Source organism: Carassius gibelio, chromosome B13, assembly GCF_023724105.1.
Source record: "Carassius gibelio isolate Cgi1373 ecotype wild population from Czech Republic chromosome B13, carGib1.2-hapl.c, whole genome shotgun sequence".
NCBI classification, from domain to species: Eukaryota; Metazoa; Chordata; class Actinopteri; order Cypriniformes; family Cyprinidae; genus Carassius; species Carassius gibelio.
This window is the reverse complement of record NC_068408.1, coordinates 12,468,892-12,484,408: the sequence shown is the minus strand read 5'-3', so window position 1 is coordinate 12,484,408 and position 15,517 is coordinate 12,468,892. Positions and strand designations below refer to the sequence as shown.

General features: G+C 35.1%; 2 protein-coding genes across 2 annotated transcripts; one reads left to right on the top strand and one right to left on the bottom strand.

The window, feature by feature from the left end:
• Positions 1 to 2,372: 2,372 nt before the first annotated feature.
• On the bottom strand, positions 2,373 to 6,626 carry polr1c (RNA polymerase I and III subunit C). The gene is made up of 9 exons (XM_052571817.1): positions 6,482 to 6,626; positions 6,153 to 6,224; positions 5,938 to 6,045; positions 5,679 to 5,811; positions 5,382 to 5,501; positions 3,367 to 3,519; positions 3,073 to 3,222; positions 2,867 to 2,983; positions 2,373 to 2,777 (listed from the first exon to the last, which is right to left on the bottom strand). Exons 1-9 carry the CDS (start codon positions 6,551 to 6,553, stop codon positions 2,659 to 2,661), a joined length of 1,044 nt encoding a protein of 347 aa, XP_052427777.1. The 5' UTR covers positions 6,554 to 6,626; the 3' UTR covers positions 2,373 to 2,658.
• Positions 6,627 to 7,245: 619 nt separating this feature from the next.
• Positions 7,246 to 14,835, top strand: pcgf6 (polycomb group ring finger 6). The gene is made up of 10 exons (XM_052573333.1): positions 7,246 to 7,589; positions 8,942 to 9,041; positions 9,161 to 9,257; positions 9,546 to 9,601; positions 9,726 to 9,785; positions 9,906 to 10,026; positions 10,636 to 10,663; positions 10,788 to 10,886; positions 13,051 to 13,137; positions 14,055 to 14,835. Exons 1-10 carry the CDS (start codon positions 7,446 to 7,448, stop codon positions 14,100 to 14,102), a joined length of 840 nt encoding a protein of 279 aa, XP_052429293.1. The 5' UTR covers positions 7,246 to 7,445; the 3' UTR covers positions 14,103 to 14,835.
• The last annotated feature ends 682 nt before the right edge of the window (positions 14,836 to 15,517 follow it).

Here is a 15,517-nt window from a genome sequence, read left to right as displayed (position 1 = left end):
TTAAACCAGCTTAGGGAAGATAAAGCAGGTTTATTCAGTAGAAAATACTTTCATTATCCCATTGAAAAAAACCTAGTGATTTAATCCGGTCCTGGCCACGCTGTCTTTAGCTGGCAGCCAGTCTGACCAACCTGGAAGACAAGTAAACCAGTTTAGGCTGGTTTGAGCAAGATTTTTCAGCAAGGTAGTTCTTTGAGAATGCCAAAATCAGCCGATATTCTTGCATTGAACTTCCACTAGCAGTGATGTCTAGATTGAGACATTCTTCAAATTATTTGACCCACACTGAAATCAAAAGCAATTTGTTTTATTAGTAATGGAAAGCTGAAGTAGTCAGGAAAAATGGGCATGTCCAGACAGACAAAAATATAATAAGCTTTATCTTAATGAGCTGTCAAGCAGTGTTAAAAACTAAATTCCACCCAGTGGGCCGAGGAACTGGGTGATCCCTTCACCATAATTTGCTTGCTTAGGAAAATACAGTATGTTTTATAAACAACAGCTCTGGCCAACAAGGACATGAGATTTTTCTTCTGTCTTTTTATGCTTTGAGTGGTGTCTGCTGCTTGCCAAGAGCAAAGCTGAGTAATGAGACAGGATGGAGAGGAATGGAGAGTGCCAAGTGACTCCAGTCTCAACCAGTCTCAGCAGAACCGTTCTAATGATGAGAGCCACATAATGGAAGGTGACCCACTTATTGTGCCACGTCCCTCTGTGATTCACCGTCTCTAAAGCCACCCTGGCCCAGTTTCAATGTCTACACATTGTGTGTGATTATGTATTTGCTTGTGCGTTATGGGTGGGCGGTATTTGGTAGAATATAATTCAAGATGATCTACTGCAGCTGTTATGCCCAACTATAATAATATGCCAAAATGTGACTAAGTCCAACTGGAAAAGACAGAATTAATGCACGGAAACAGCAAAGAACTTCTCCTGTCGAGCTGAACAAAAAGGAATTAGATGCAAAGTGAAGTATCTGGATCGTGCATAAATCAGGATGAACTTCATCAGGTGCTCTGGTGTTTGTATCATCCAGCGAGAAAAAACAGGATTTCATGCTTAATGCTTTCATTGTGCTGACTCCAGCCCTCATTGTGCCAAACAATGCCCTACAGCCCAAACGTAAAGCTACTTTAGACGCATCTGCCTCTAGCAACAGCAGCATATGCTGGACATTAGCTCTTGTAATTCAGTCAGCATGTTTGTATGTAACTCAAAGCAGACAGGAACCTCAGCATGTGCACTTTAGAAGCACTGATAGCAAATAATCATTACATGTCTATGATGGATGATCCGTATGGAAACTTTCCAAGCAAGTACTAAAAAACAACTCTCACTGACTTCACTGAACTGAACACGAAGGCAACTTTTCAGTTCACTGCCACGATGAAAAGAAAACGCCTCTTTAGTACTGCATTATTTAGCCCTACTGGCACAACGAGATGTTTAAACAGTGTCAAGAGGAGTACGTCTAATTAATCTAAGTACATTTCAGAAGACTGAATTGATTGCCTCCATCACAATTCCTTCCAAGATATGGCATTTGATTTCATTGATAGAGAGGAGAGCTGGCAGGCAAAATAAAACTAGACAACGCTTGGCCCTTTTTTTCTAGTGGAAACTATGAAGATGGATGATGTTTTTTTTTTTTTTTTGTATTTAAAATGAAGTGTCACCTTTCATTTTAAGGGTGACACATCATGGAAATCTGACCTTTTTCTGCTAACCAGTGTTTTTCTGTGTTAAAGTGCGGACTAAACATCATATTTGTAACAGACATCTTGTATGCACATTCGACAGTACATCAGTGTTTTGACATATTCATTACCACAAATATGAAGAAGTCTCAATTTTAGGAAATAATCAAAGGTAACCAGTATCCTGACAATTGTAAAAATTTTAATGTGTCAAATTGACCAAAAACATTATATAGGGCTTAAAAATATAAAGACTCTGGCATGGTGCTTTGATCAAATGTTCACATCAAATGTGTGCATGGAAGTCGTGGCCTAGTGGTTCGAGAATCGTACTCACAATCGAAGGGTTGTGAGTTCGAGTCTGGGGCCGGCAGGAATTGTAGGTGGGGGAGTGCATGTACAGTGCTCTCTTCACCCTCAATACCCCGACTTAGGTGTCCTTGAGCAAGGCATCAAACCCCCAACTGCTCCCCAGGCGCCGCAGCATATATGGCTGCCCACTGCTCCGGGTGTGTGTTCACAGTGTGTGTGTGTGTGTTCACTGCTCTGTGTGTGTGCACTTCGGATGGGTTAAATGCAGAGCACAAATTCTGAGTATGGGTCACCATACTTGGCTGAATGTCACGTAACTTCACTTCACAACAAAGTTGAAAAAAATTCATAGACAATTAGTAATTTTGTCAACAGCATAAGTTTAATATACATCTTTATGTTTTGTTATAGCGGGACATTTGAAACAAAACAGATTAATTTGACTAAAAAGAAACAAAAACACTTGAATGTCAAGAAATTTCCAGAATTCTCTAATGGCCTTAAATTGCTCATTGGAATTTGCATGAATTCACTTCTTTCTTTTTTTTTTTGCTTAAGATATGAACACTATGTACAGTGTCAGTAACCAGTCCCATGACTTCATTCAGATCTATAGGATGAGTGTGACTGGCCTTATTTCTTCCATCTAGTCCATTTCTGCCGCATCAAGCTCTGTAAGGAACTTCTGGCACTTAGAGATGAGGACATTAATGGCCTCAGTAACCAGGACATCAGCAGGGAGGATCCCCGTGGACTCAACTGAGACTAAAAAAATAACACAGAAGGGAGATTTGACAATGCATTTGGTAAATCATCAAACAAAACTAACTCAATGCTTTTAGTTGTAAACGTACATATGAAATGATCCCGCACTCTGCCCAGTTTCACCAAGTTCTTCAAGTCATCATGCCGAAGAACTTCTCTGCTGCATGTGTCTAAACGACTGTTGACAACTTTAGCCACCTTCCTTCCTGAAATTCATCATTATTAGATTATAATACAATAAAAAAAGTACCAAATATCAAGACTATATGATATGTATACAGCGAAACAGTCCTACCGTTCACATTCTGTATCTCAATAACTCCTGGTGAGAAGCAGCGCTTTAACCTCTCTGCTTGTTCTCCCTCAATGGTCTGTAATAATGTGATTTCAGGAAGAAGTCTGTAGCTTGCAGTAGCCACAGGAGAAAACTTGGCATGATCCTTGCCTGTGAGGTGCAAAAAAGCTTTCTAGTTAATAACAGAGTTTATAAATGACTGGACATTAGAGTTATAATAACTAACTATAATACTTATGGCTCACTGGATCAAATCAAGGATCTATTTGATCAGGAGCCCTTTATATTACTTACCTATTCCTTTGACACAGTGCATGACTATATCAAGTTCATGGCCTGGTCGAAGTTGTGCCAGAAGAATGTCCCCATGCACAGGACCAATCTTGGCATCTGCAAACACATCGGCTTGGTTTCCAATTGGGAGCCATTTAATGTCACCGGAGTAGACTGAAACCAAACAAAAGACTTCAGTGACATACCGTAAACAGGACAGTGATACACAGAATGTTTTGTCATAGTTAGCAAATAATATGCATGTTGCAAACTTGTACTTTTTCATTTTGGAACACAAAATTAGATGTAGGTGGTCTAAGCCACCTCACCTTTTAATTTCAGTGCATCTTTTTTCCACACAAGGAAAGTGAGTGGTGACTGAAACATTAACATCTTCTGTATGACATTTAGAGCTGCACAAATCATTTAAACAAAACAGATTAAGCTCTGATATCGTTTAATGTGATTATCAAAATGCAAAATCTGTGATTTATTAAAACAGAATTTATTTGCATTTATTTACACACAAGCAGCTCATGATTCGGCATTTTAGTTCGTAGTTTGGGTCCCTTCTAACATTTGAGAACAAAATACGGCAACCAATTTCCCAAACCTGTAATGAGAAGTGGTTATAAACAGATTTTTGTCAACAAATAAGAAGCCTTAAGGGCCCCTGCGGTGGTAAATATCGACAAAATAAGAAATTAAGACATGAATTGTCATTTTAAGTTGTTATAAGCAGCATTATCTAGGGCTGCCCCCTAATACTCGACTAATTGTTAGTCGACCAGAAGAGGCTCAAAGAGGTCGACCAACATTTTATTAGTTGCAGAAAAAAAAAAGTAAATAAAATAAAATAATGAAATAACATAAAATCCAGTCACACAGTTCATGACGGACAGATATCATTCATCCACCTCAAATATTGTTTATCATCTGAAATATGTAAGTATTGGCAACTTTACATGGCCACTCAATCTAATGGTAACCTAGAGAAATGTGTGTTATTCAGTGTCTGTGTGGAGAGTGGAAGCTGAACAGTAGCTCACTTGCTCTTAAAATACTCCCTCATTTTTGCTCTTCAGATAACAGTAATATATCTTTAAATCTGTAAAGATTCCACGTTCATTTGTGTGCACTAACAATAACAACAAAACACGCTTTTGTAAAATAATGAAAGCAAACAGGATGCACTTTCTGCTGTCTCGGTCTCTATGAACTTGAACGTGAAACTCTGTGTATATCTTTGGCCTTACAGATATAAAAAATAGATCCATAGAGAGTGAAATGGAAAACAAATATTCTCAGATTATGTCATCTGTATGAAACATGCATACAGTTGCATCCTCTACTGCGGAGATTATGAATTAGTGCCGCCGACTTTATCTCAAACCGAAAACAAAAGCAAGCACTAGTTTATCAGTGAATTATTAAAATGTTAATGCAGTTTCCTTACTGATTTTCCCTGACACATTCATAATCATTACTTCTGCCGGTGTGCTGTGGCAAGCTTGCATGCATGTGCTTGAGCGCTTACAAGGCTATGCAGGCAATGAAAGGCTCATTATAATTATTTAAATGGTTTATTAATAAATGTGTGATTAGTCGTTCATTTTAACCGACTAATCACACATTTATTAATAAACCACTTAAATCATTATAATGAGCCTTTAATTACCTGCATAGCCTTGTACTAGTCAACCAGGAAAATACTTAGTCGAGGGCAGCCCTAGTATTATAAATTAATTATTCATTATTTATTAATAATTACTCTTTTAATTATTTGCTAGCCATACGTAAGGTTTTTAGCCAAATTTTGCAGCCATTCAAAAACACAAAGCAAACCTGGAACTTTTTAAAATTGCATTTGACATCACTATACTTTTTTGAAGCTTTAACGGACCAGAGAAAGTATGGATAATTGAATAAAAAAGAAAAATTATGATTATACTAGAAACCTAATGGGTTAAAAAAAATGTCTAATTTTGACATCTAAAAAAAGCTTAATTACAGTAAGTTAGCCCTGCTTTACTCACCCATGTGATTGAGATATAACTCCTTGGGATCTGAAGAGTCTTTAGGGGCTCTAGGATTCCTGGAGCATTTTACCTTCAGCTGAAGTTGAATTGTGTCAATTTCTGTACCTTCCTCATCCTCTGACAAACACAACCCACATTATCATTTACATTAGTATGTAAAAAAAGAAAAATAAACAGCTTCAGTCAGTGCTGGCATTTGTGGGACCATTACATAAACCACTTTTCTCAAGACAAATACATTTGTCTGACATTTTAAAGTAAAACAAGAATTTTGTGAGTCCTTAATGTACATACCCGGATTCCTGTACTCAAAAAGACGAGGATCTGCTTTTATGGGCACAAGACCAAGTCTATGAGCTAGAATCTCATCCTGAATGATCGATGTGTTATTGTAAATGAAGACTTTTTCGATGGCCATTGTTGGGACCTTAATTTTCAAATAAGATGGGGAAGAAAAAACAGAAGATGACTATCAGATCCCGTTTCAAAAGCAGCTCATTATGAATGTAATGTAACAGGTACACAAGCAGACACCAAACATCACTAAACATACCTCAGCCAGTAGTATACGGCGAAAAGCATTGGCAATGGAAGCATCTATACCAATCATATCAAACTCCAACATGTTCTCATCCGAATGAACTATATCAATCCGGAAATTCTACAAGAATAAAGTAACACAATTTGTTGGTCAATCACATAAAAAAAGCCCAATTTAGCAGCGACTACATTCATTTTAATAAAAGACAGCTTGTGCATTTCACACACCTTTTTGAATTTTTCCAAATCCCATGTGTCATCGTAACCAGGGTAATTTCCGGGATAATCTGTAGTATGGACCTGTAAATACAGTAAGTTACATAATACTTACATATGCACTTTACGGGAATACATTTTAACAAACAATAACTATGTTCTCATATAAAGCTCATAAACAACAATCGCTGAAGCTTGTGTAAAGTTACCAAGAAACCTGGGCGACATGTGCAACGTCACATTATTAAATAAATGGCACTTATACTGGTAATGAAACACTCTGTATAGACATAAACATACACTGAACATTAATTAAATATGCCACAAAGGTCATAACTTACATTTTTTACGCCATATTCACCCAATATCACTCTATCACGAATTTCATCCACGTTGTTCATAGGCGCCGCCATCTTGATCTTTGCTGTCGTGCCTCTCTCGCGCCGGGAGAGGGGAGAAAACTCCACTCGAAAAGGAACTTCACCATTGTCGTATTAATAATGCTTTAGAAATACACATAATAAATATAAGAAAGACAAAGACTTATTAACCTAGATATAATATCATTTAAGTTTCAATGAAGGCGCTTTGTCGTTCTTTGTCTTTAAGCCATTTAATATTTCTTAGTCATAAAACTATTATAAACTGTTCACAATCCTGAACTGTTCACAAAGGTTTGCGAATATGTCGACTTTGTGGGGTGTATTTTCACCAGAAAAAGAAAAAAAAAATTAAAACAATGTTTTCCTCCCCAACATGTTCTATTTTAACTACGAGGAAGAAATATGATATGTTATATTATATGTTATATTATTTTTGTTGGTGTTGATGCAGTTCAAGAAAAAATGGCATGTTCAGTTAAAGCTTGTCAAATTATTATTATTATTTTTATTATTATTATTATTATTATTATTACTTAATTGTCTATATAAAAAAGTAGCAAAAATATCTAATTCTGTGGCCTGGATGAGTCAATTACTCTACGAACTACTAATATACATATACTTTGTAATAGTTTTTGCAGTAATCACTTGCATCTTTATTTATAAATTGTTATGTTATATATTTTAACCTATTTATTCGTTCCCGTGGGGACTTTTATTCTAGCCTCATTGAACTGCGTCACCGGAGTATTGCGCGCTCACCGTGAAGGTGCAGAAGTAGATTGAAGTGTTACTAAAGTGTGAAATTTACTATTCGCGATTGATCTTGAATGAAATCATCCAACCACTGCAGAGAGATCAGACAGACACCTGTAGTTGTTCTCCTGCAGTTGTTTTGAGGGCTTCGCTCTTTGAGTGCACTATGGACGGAACTGTGGACGGAGTTGTGGAGGAGGGATCCACGCGGGGGTCCTCCTCCCGGACAGACGCTTCACTCAGCGGACAGGATGAGCGCAGGGACTCCGACCACAGCCAGAGAACTCACGAAACACACCCTGACGACGAGGTACAGCACTAAATCAACAAATTAATACAGTTTTTATTACTAAAGTACTTGAACTTCTAGGTTATAAGTTGTTATATCGCATATAATTAATCGACTTATAAACATGTTTGTGTATGTTTTATATGTAGATAAAATATACTTAACCTATTACGTTAAATACTACTTGTACTTATGCTAAACATACTCATTTGTAATTTGTATATGAGTGTTTAAATGAGGTATATGAGGTAATATGAATAATTATATGAATATATATGATTGTATTGTATACACTTGTTTAAAAACATAAGTCTTTACACACATACATACACACACACACATATATATGCATGTGTGTGTGTGTGTGTGTGTGTGTATATATATATATATACATATATACACACACACACACACACACACTACCAATCAAAAGTTGGGGATCAGTTTTTTTTTCTTAAAGAAGTCTCTTAAGCTCATCAAGGCTGCATTTATTTGATCAAAATACAGAAAAAAACTAGTAATCTTGCTAAATGTTATTACAATATAAAATTATGGATTCTGTTTCAATATCCTTTTAAATATCATTTATTTAAGTAATGTAAAGCTGAATTTCCATCAGTCATTAGTCCAGTATAAAGTGTCACACGATCCTTAAGAAATCATTCTAATATGCTGATTTTTTATTAGAATGAAAAATTTTGGCAACAGTTGTGCTGCCAAATATTTTTAGGAAACTGTGCTACTTTTTTTCCAGAATTTTCTAAAGAAATAAAGAAGTTAACAAGAACAGCATTTATTCAAAATATAAATATTTTCTAACAATATAAACCTTTGCTATCACTTCTTCTTATCAATTTAACACATCTTTCTTTGCTGAATAAACATTTTATTTTCTTTCAACCTTTTGAAGTGTATATTGTTAGAAAATATTTGTTTTAAATAAATGCTCTTCTTCTTAATTCTTTGTTCATCAATGAACCCTGAAAAAAGTATCACAGGTTCCATAAAAATATTAAGCAGTGTATTAGAATGATTCCTGAAGGATCTAGTGACACTGAAGACTGGAGTAATGATGCTAAAAACTCAGCTTTGCATCACAGAAATAAAATAGATTTTTATGTATATTAAAAATATAAAACATTATTTTACATTGTAATGATATTTCACAACATTACATTTTTCCTGTATTTTTGATCAAATAAATGCAGCCTTGATGAGCATAAGAAACTCCTGTAAAAAAGAAACATTAAAAATCGTTCTGATTCCAGACTTTTGACCTATAGTGTATTATATATATATATATATATATATATATATAATTTTATTTAATTTATTTGACTTTAATGTTTGATTACTGTTTATTCTCTTCAAAGCACTCCTTGCCTCTTAGGGAATTTTATCCCTATATTCGCTGTGCCCTCTGCAATGGATTTTTCATTGATGCCACCACCATCACAGAGTGTCTTCACACTTGTAAGTGCACATTTCCCACCGATGTAGTGGCATAAAATAATAAAATTTTGTCATTATCCCATGTAATCGGTGATCTGTACTGTGTTTGGCATCATGCCTGCTTATTTCCTCCTTCACAGTTTGTAAGAGCTGCATTGTCAAGCACTTTTTCTATAGCAACAGGTGTCCTAACTGCTCCATTGTTGTACACCAGACACAGCCACTGTACAGTATCAGGTAACTTTAGTTCTATTGATGTCTTTTTTATTAATATTGTTCTTGCCAATTTCAGCTTTGGCAAACTTTGTGTATAAGGCGTTGTGTTGTTTACCGGTTTTGGTCTGCCACTAGAGATTTAGACTAGCTGTTATGTTCTAGACCATCCCTTGTGTCTAATTACTGCTGCCTAGCAATAACAGCCTCACATATGTCCCAGGGTCTTTAGGGATTCTTATATGCTTTGGTGTTTAATCACTGGTCATGTTTTAGTATGGGAGTCAAATTTCATCCCTTTTTCTCTTTTAGACCTGACAGGCAATTGCAAGACATTGTTTTCAAGATGGTTCCGTATTTGGAAGAAGGTTAGTGAAGTTATGTTGAACTCTTTCTTGTTACACTTTTGTTGTCCCATTCTGATATTTTAAATATATGTGAGAAGCACTTCACAGAAAATATGTTTTGTTTTTGTTTTGTTTTTTTCATCAGATGAAAGGTCGCGAATATATGCATTTTATAAACAGAGAGGGCTTGACGTTCCTAAGCCAGGTTTGTTCATGCAATCACTCTTCTGGAGTATATTCTTTGAATATAAGTGCATAGGAGAGGCTTCGTAATATTATTTTAATGTACTTATGATGTAATCTTTTCTCTCTCGTTCCCCCTCAGTGGCATCTCCATCTACGTACCCAGGGAAGCTGCATCATAGACAGAAGAAAGACATGCTGCCGCAGTCTGTTTTTACCATTCCCTCAGAGCTAGATGTGTCTCTGATGTTGGAGTTCGTGGGGTCAGTAATGTTGATTTGTGATTATACTTATATCAGTGATGTCATTCAGTTTCTAGACTTGGAACATGCTTTAGGAAGTAAAAAGGGTAGATTTTGATTTCATGTTGAATTTAATCTTTCTGAATGCTAGATAAGTTATGTTGTGTATCATCACTAGATGGAGCTAAACAGTCAAAAATCAAAAGACTCCTTAAAGCCATGATTTTCAGTCTTTTTGATTAAAAAGGCCTCCCATTGTCTATGCACTATTTAAAGCCCCTTCTTATTGGCTAAGATATTTGATATTTCTGCTGTAAGTCTTAACTGTTTTAATTTTTTATCAATATTACTGATTGTTGTGTATTGCACAAATTCAAAGCGATAAATTTTTTGTTTTCATGATATTCTGTATTGTCTTTAGTAAAATCAAGAATAATTTTTTGTGATGTTCCCCCTGGTTGAGAGTCATATGCCATGTGCTTTTTTTTTTTTTGGTTGAAATTGCACAATTATAAATGCCCGCCTATTATTTATAAATTATCCGATTTATTGTTGCAGAAACTCAAAATATGTCATCTGTTAATGTTTCACCTACGGTAATCTTTATGTTTACATTTCTTTGATTTACAGAGCTGAAAAGGGTATTGAGAACTATAAGGTAATGTTCATATTTGTACTTAATCTATACACTTGAATCATTATGTAGAATTGAGCTGAAATTGTTCTGTAGGCCTGTCTGTTATTTTCATTTTTAATATCCTGATGATATTTTCACCCTCTAGCCCCTCGAGAGGAAGTATGTGCGTGTGTCAGGGGAAGCCACTGTCCGTCATGTGGAGCTTTTTATCAGGAGGAAGATGGAACTGAGTCAAAACTGCAAGGTGAAATATAGATTTTATCCCCTTTAACTTTCTCACCCACAGTTTTTGTGTATTGTGACTCATTAACCACATTAGGTATATTACGTATAAGGGTAAGGTCTTGGTCTTAAACGGCTTGTTTTCATTAAACCAGACGCATAAATCCTGCCTCAGACGGTCAGCAATGTCAGAGGTCTGAAAGATATGTGGGGTGAGCACCCCCCAGCTGTGTCAGTCGCTCAATAATTCATACTGACAGGACAGGGGAAATGAACCAGACACCATCCTTCACACAGAACAAAGACATGCTGAGTCATTTGATGCAAAATTGTTCTTTTTTCCTATGTAGCGGACTAAATTCAGCAAAAATCACTCGTCTTTAGGGTTTCCACAAGGAGGTCATCATGTAAAAGTGTGATTAAAGAAATGATGTTATTAGGAAGTTCCCTTTCCCTCTCAACACTTCAGTGACTCTGTCACACTTCACAGTCCTGCCACATTGCTGTTTAATTAGTTTTCCTCTAATCCCAGTTCTGGATAAGGATTTGAGTCTTTGAAAAGAAGCACAGCTTAGTAGAGCATAGAAATGACTGTCTGTGGTTGTGAATAACAGTGATTATGTTTGAAAAGAAAATCTAGTGCTGTTTTTTATATATATATATATATATATATATATATATATATATATATATATATATATATATATATATATATATATAATATTTCTGCAGACTGACAAAGATGTTTTTTCCTTGTTGCATACTGTATGTTACATGTACCCACTATAGTAATGAGAGGTAAGAATGCATAATTACAAGTATCTAAACCAAACTCTAGCCCTAATCCTAACTATATAGTAAGTATATGTTGGTAATTAATATTACCTGGTACCTTAAAATAAAGTGTAACATCAAACTTTAAGCTACATACAACAGTTTCACAAAAATATGCTTATGTATTGATATTATTTTCATTGTTGATTGTTCATGGTATGTATACATGTCAGTTGGGGCATTTTAAAGATATATTCTGGGTTCAATTCAGGTTAAGCATAATGTTATTTACCACAAATGAATTTACATTTGTCCCACCTAATTTGATTACTGTGAGACAAAAAATTTTAATTACACAATTTTGTTGCCATAACAGTTCAAAGTTTTTTCAGAATTAATATACTTTTACCTTTTTGTTTTTGTAATTAATAGTGCTGTCAAATGATTAATTGCGATTAATTGCATCCAAAATAATTGTTCACATAATGTGTACTTTGTATATTTATCTTGTAAATGTAAAAGCACACACATACAGTATATATTTTGAAAATATTTACATATTATATATAAATTACATTATATAATCGTAACATATTTTTCTCAAAACAAAAACATACATGTTTTTATTAATATATACATAATAAATATACACAGTACACATATATTATGTGAATATTTTTTTTTCTTTTGGATGCGATAAATTGCAATTAATCGTTTGACAGCACTAGTAATTAACATTAATTGCAGATCTGTGGTCACATGCAGCAGAAGGCTGCAGAAGGCTGCTTGCATGTTGTAAGGCTAACAGTCGAATCTGGATTACTGGCTTACAGGTTTTTTCCTGCCGTCCCTGCACTCAGTGTTGATTAGCTAAGACTGATCTGGCCTGGTGAGGAACACCTCGTAGTGCCAGGGACATCTACTGGGATAGAGGTGAAAGAGGAGACACCAGGGTTTGTGTGCTTCACTCCAGGACAGCCTGCTGCGCCCTGCTCCACATACTAGAAATTGTCTTATTATTTTGGGAATACACTGAGGCTGTATTTTATATTCATATAGAGGCTTGAAATTAATTTCCACCTGGCATTTTTGGGTCACTGAGAAAAAACACTCCTCCAAAAAGTTTGAACCCTCTGGAATCCAACATCTTTTATAAGTAATTCTTGTATTGCTAATGCAAGAATCCCTATTTCCATTGCTCATATTACTTGTTATATTTTTGTGAAGTGTTCAACTTTTGCATCGTGTTATGGTCAGGAATGATACTTCAAAACATGCAGTGTTGTGTGTAGAGGTGTGCTATTACTTTTCTAAAGTGATTAGGCTAAAGCATTGGCATAGGTGATATGACAGATGAAAAAAACAGACTTGCATCACTTACATGAACATTTACATTCTGCTTTATTTGTCAGGTTGATGTTGTGTGTGGAGAGCATCTTCTTGAGCAATACCAGTCTTTGAGAGAAGTTTGTAAAACCATGGGGAAAAATGCACTGCAGGTGGGTGTCTGATATAATATACCTTTCATATTTTTGAGCTGTAGGCATAAAGAAATGTTTAAAGGGATGGTTCATCCAAAATGTTTAATTCTGTCATTATTTACTCGTTGTCAGGTTTTTCTGAACCTGTATGAGTTTATATCTTGTGTTGAATACAAAAGAAGAGATTTTAAGGATTTTGGGAACCAAACAGTTTCTGCTCCCAATTAACTTCCATACAATTTCTTTTTTTTTTTACCCTACTTTGAAAGTCAACCAGCAGCATAAAATATCTTCTATGTTCAACAGAAGAAAAACAGAAAAACGTATGCAGGTTTGGAACTAGCTGAAAGAGAGTTCATTGAGAACGAGCCTCGTGCAAGCTGTTAATAAGTGTGAAAAACAGGTGCCTTACACAGTTCCTGTCTTCACACAGCATTACATTTGAGCCTTAACTACAGCTTCAAGTGCTGCTGTCTCTCAAAATAGCATATCATATATATATATATATATATATATATATATATATATATATATAAGACAGAAAATTTACTAAATTAAAAATTGACAAATCATTTTTAAATGACATCTTTGATAATTCATTTGGGTTAATCTGACATCAAAATGCAATTTTATAGGCTCATTTGCTGCTTAAGAAACATTTCTTATTATTACCAGTTGTGCTGCTTAATGGTTTTGTGAAAACTGATACACTACTCTCAGAATCCTTAGAATAAGTTCCTTAAAAATAACATTTATTTGAAATAGAAATCATCACTGACAATGTAAAATTCTTGCTATTACTTTGGATCCATTTAGCTTGTTCTTACTGAATACGAGTATTAATTTATTTGAAAAGATTTGCTGACACAAAACTTTTAAACAGTTGTGTGAATGTGCATTCCTCAATACCCACATTTCTTATTTTCCCATTTTAGGATGGCATGCTGGTTCTGCATTTCGGACTCGTTCTACCTGCTCAGTAAAGAGGGAAGAGACAGAAAGACCAGCTACTGTGAAAACTACACTGTGTAGTGGTTTTATTTCAAGGGCTAAACTAAATTTTATTATAACAGTTATCCTATGCAGTGATCATTTGTCTTCCTTGTTATCTTCTGCTCAAACAGATTAAGAATATGTCAACATTCTTTCAGCAAATGCATTAAGATACATTAGAGCTACATCCAGAAAATTAGCCATATCCAGAAGATATTGTTTGTTTGATTGATTTTTGGTGACAGTTTCCACAACTATAAAGGTTCTGTAAATTCTCTTTTATGTTTACTAAGAAAAGCACAAAGTAATTACACCTTGTTTCTATAAAAATATTTTGTTTTGACATGAATTGTATTGCTTAGTTTTGTTGTGCCTCTAGTTCAGCTGACAAAAAGTAAATCAGTACTTTAGAAATAATTCACTTAAGTACCTGGACAGTACCTACATTTTTAAGTGTTTAATTCTGTACAACAATGAATATGTTTGTCTGGTTTACAGGCTTGCTCTCCTCAATCAATTAAGTATTTATATCTTTGTTCATTTTCAGTTTGAAATGTTTGTTTTTTATTGAGCCATATTGTGTTATTACAAGGCCTTGGGAGGAAAGATCTTTCATGATTTTTTTTTTTTTAAATCTTTTGCAATATTGTAATAACTAAATACAACTAAATGTTAAATTATACTTGGCCAGGCACACCATTGCAAATAAACACTCAAAAATTGTGTCCCTTTTCATTTAGTCATCTTTTTAGTTTTGGGAAATATTGTATGACCCACTCTACTGATAAGACACTGTCTTATTATTTACACACACACACACAAATATCAGATTAGCCTAAATGTTAGGAAGCATCTTTCCCCTCATAATATTTAATGTTAGTCACCTGTATGGTTAAAAGCCATGATCACAAACAGCTCTGGAGAGTCTGAGGCTCAGCATAAAAGAGAGAGAGGAGGGATAGAGAGGCGCTCCTCACTAACCTGTGGGGACTGTTGAAAATGGTTTCCAAGGGAACCGCCTCAAAAACCCTGCATGATTTCATCTGTCTGCATGCTACATCACATTAAGGTTCAGATATTGTTTGTGACAGAGTAGGATGGCAGTTTCACGCTTGTTTAAATCTAAGCCTAGCTAGTTTGAATTCAGTTGATGTTGCTTTTACTTTATTCATTATTTTTATTTTGTAGATCCAGTGCTGGCTCGGTGATTATGAAGGGAATTTACTGACCTTTTTCTAACAAGACTGTGACTCTTTAAAGGGCATTTGCATATTTTTCTGTGATTGACAGTCTTTTGGAACAATACAAAGCAGAAGTAATGTGACTGAGTGGAGGGGAGGATATAATCAATCATATCTTTAAATTCTCCCTCTTATTTGTTTTGTGGAGAAAGACGGAATCCATT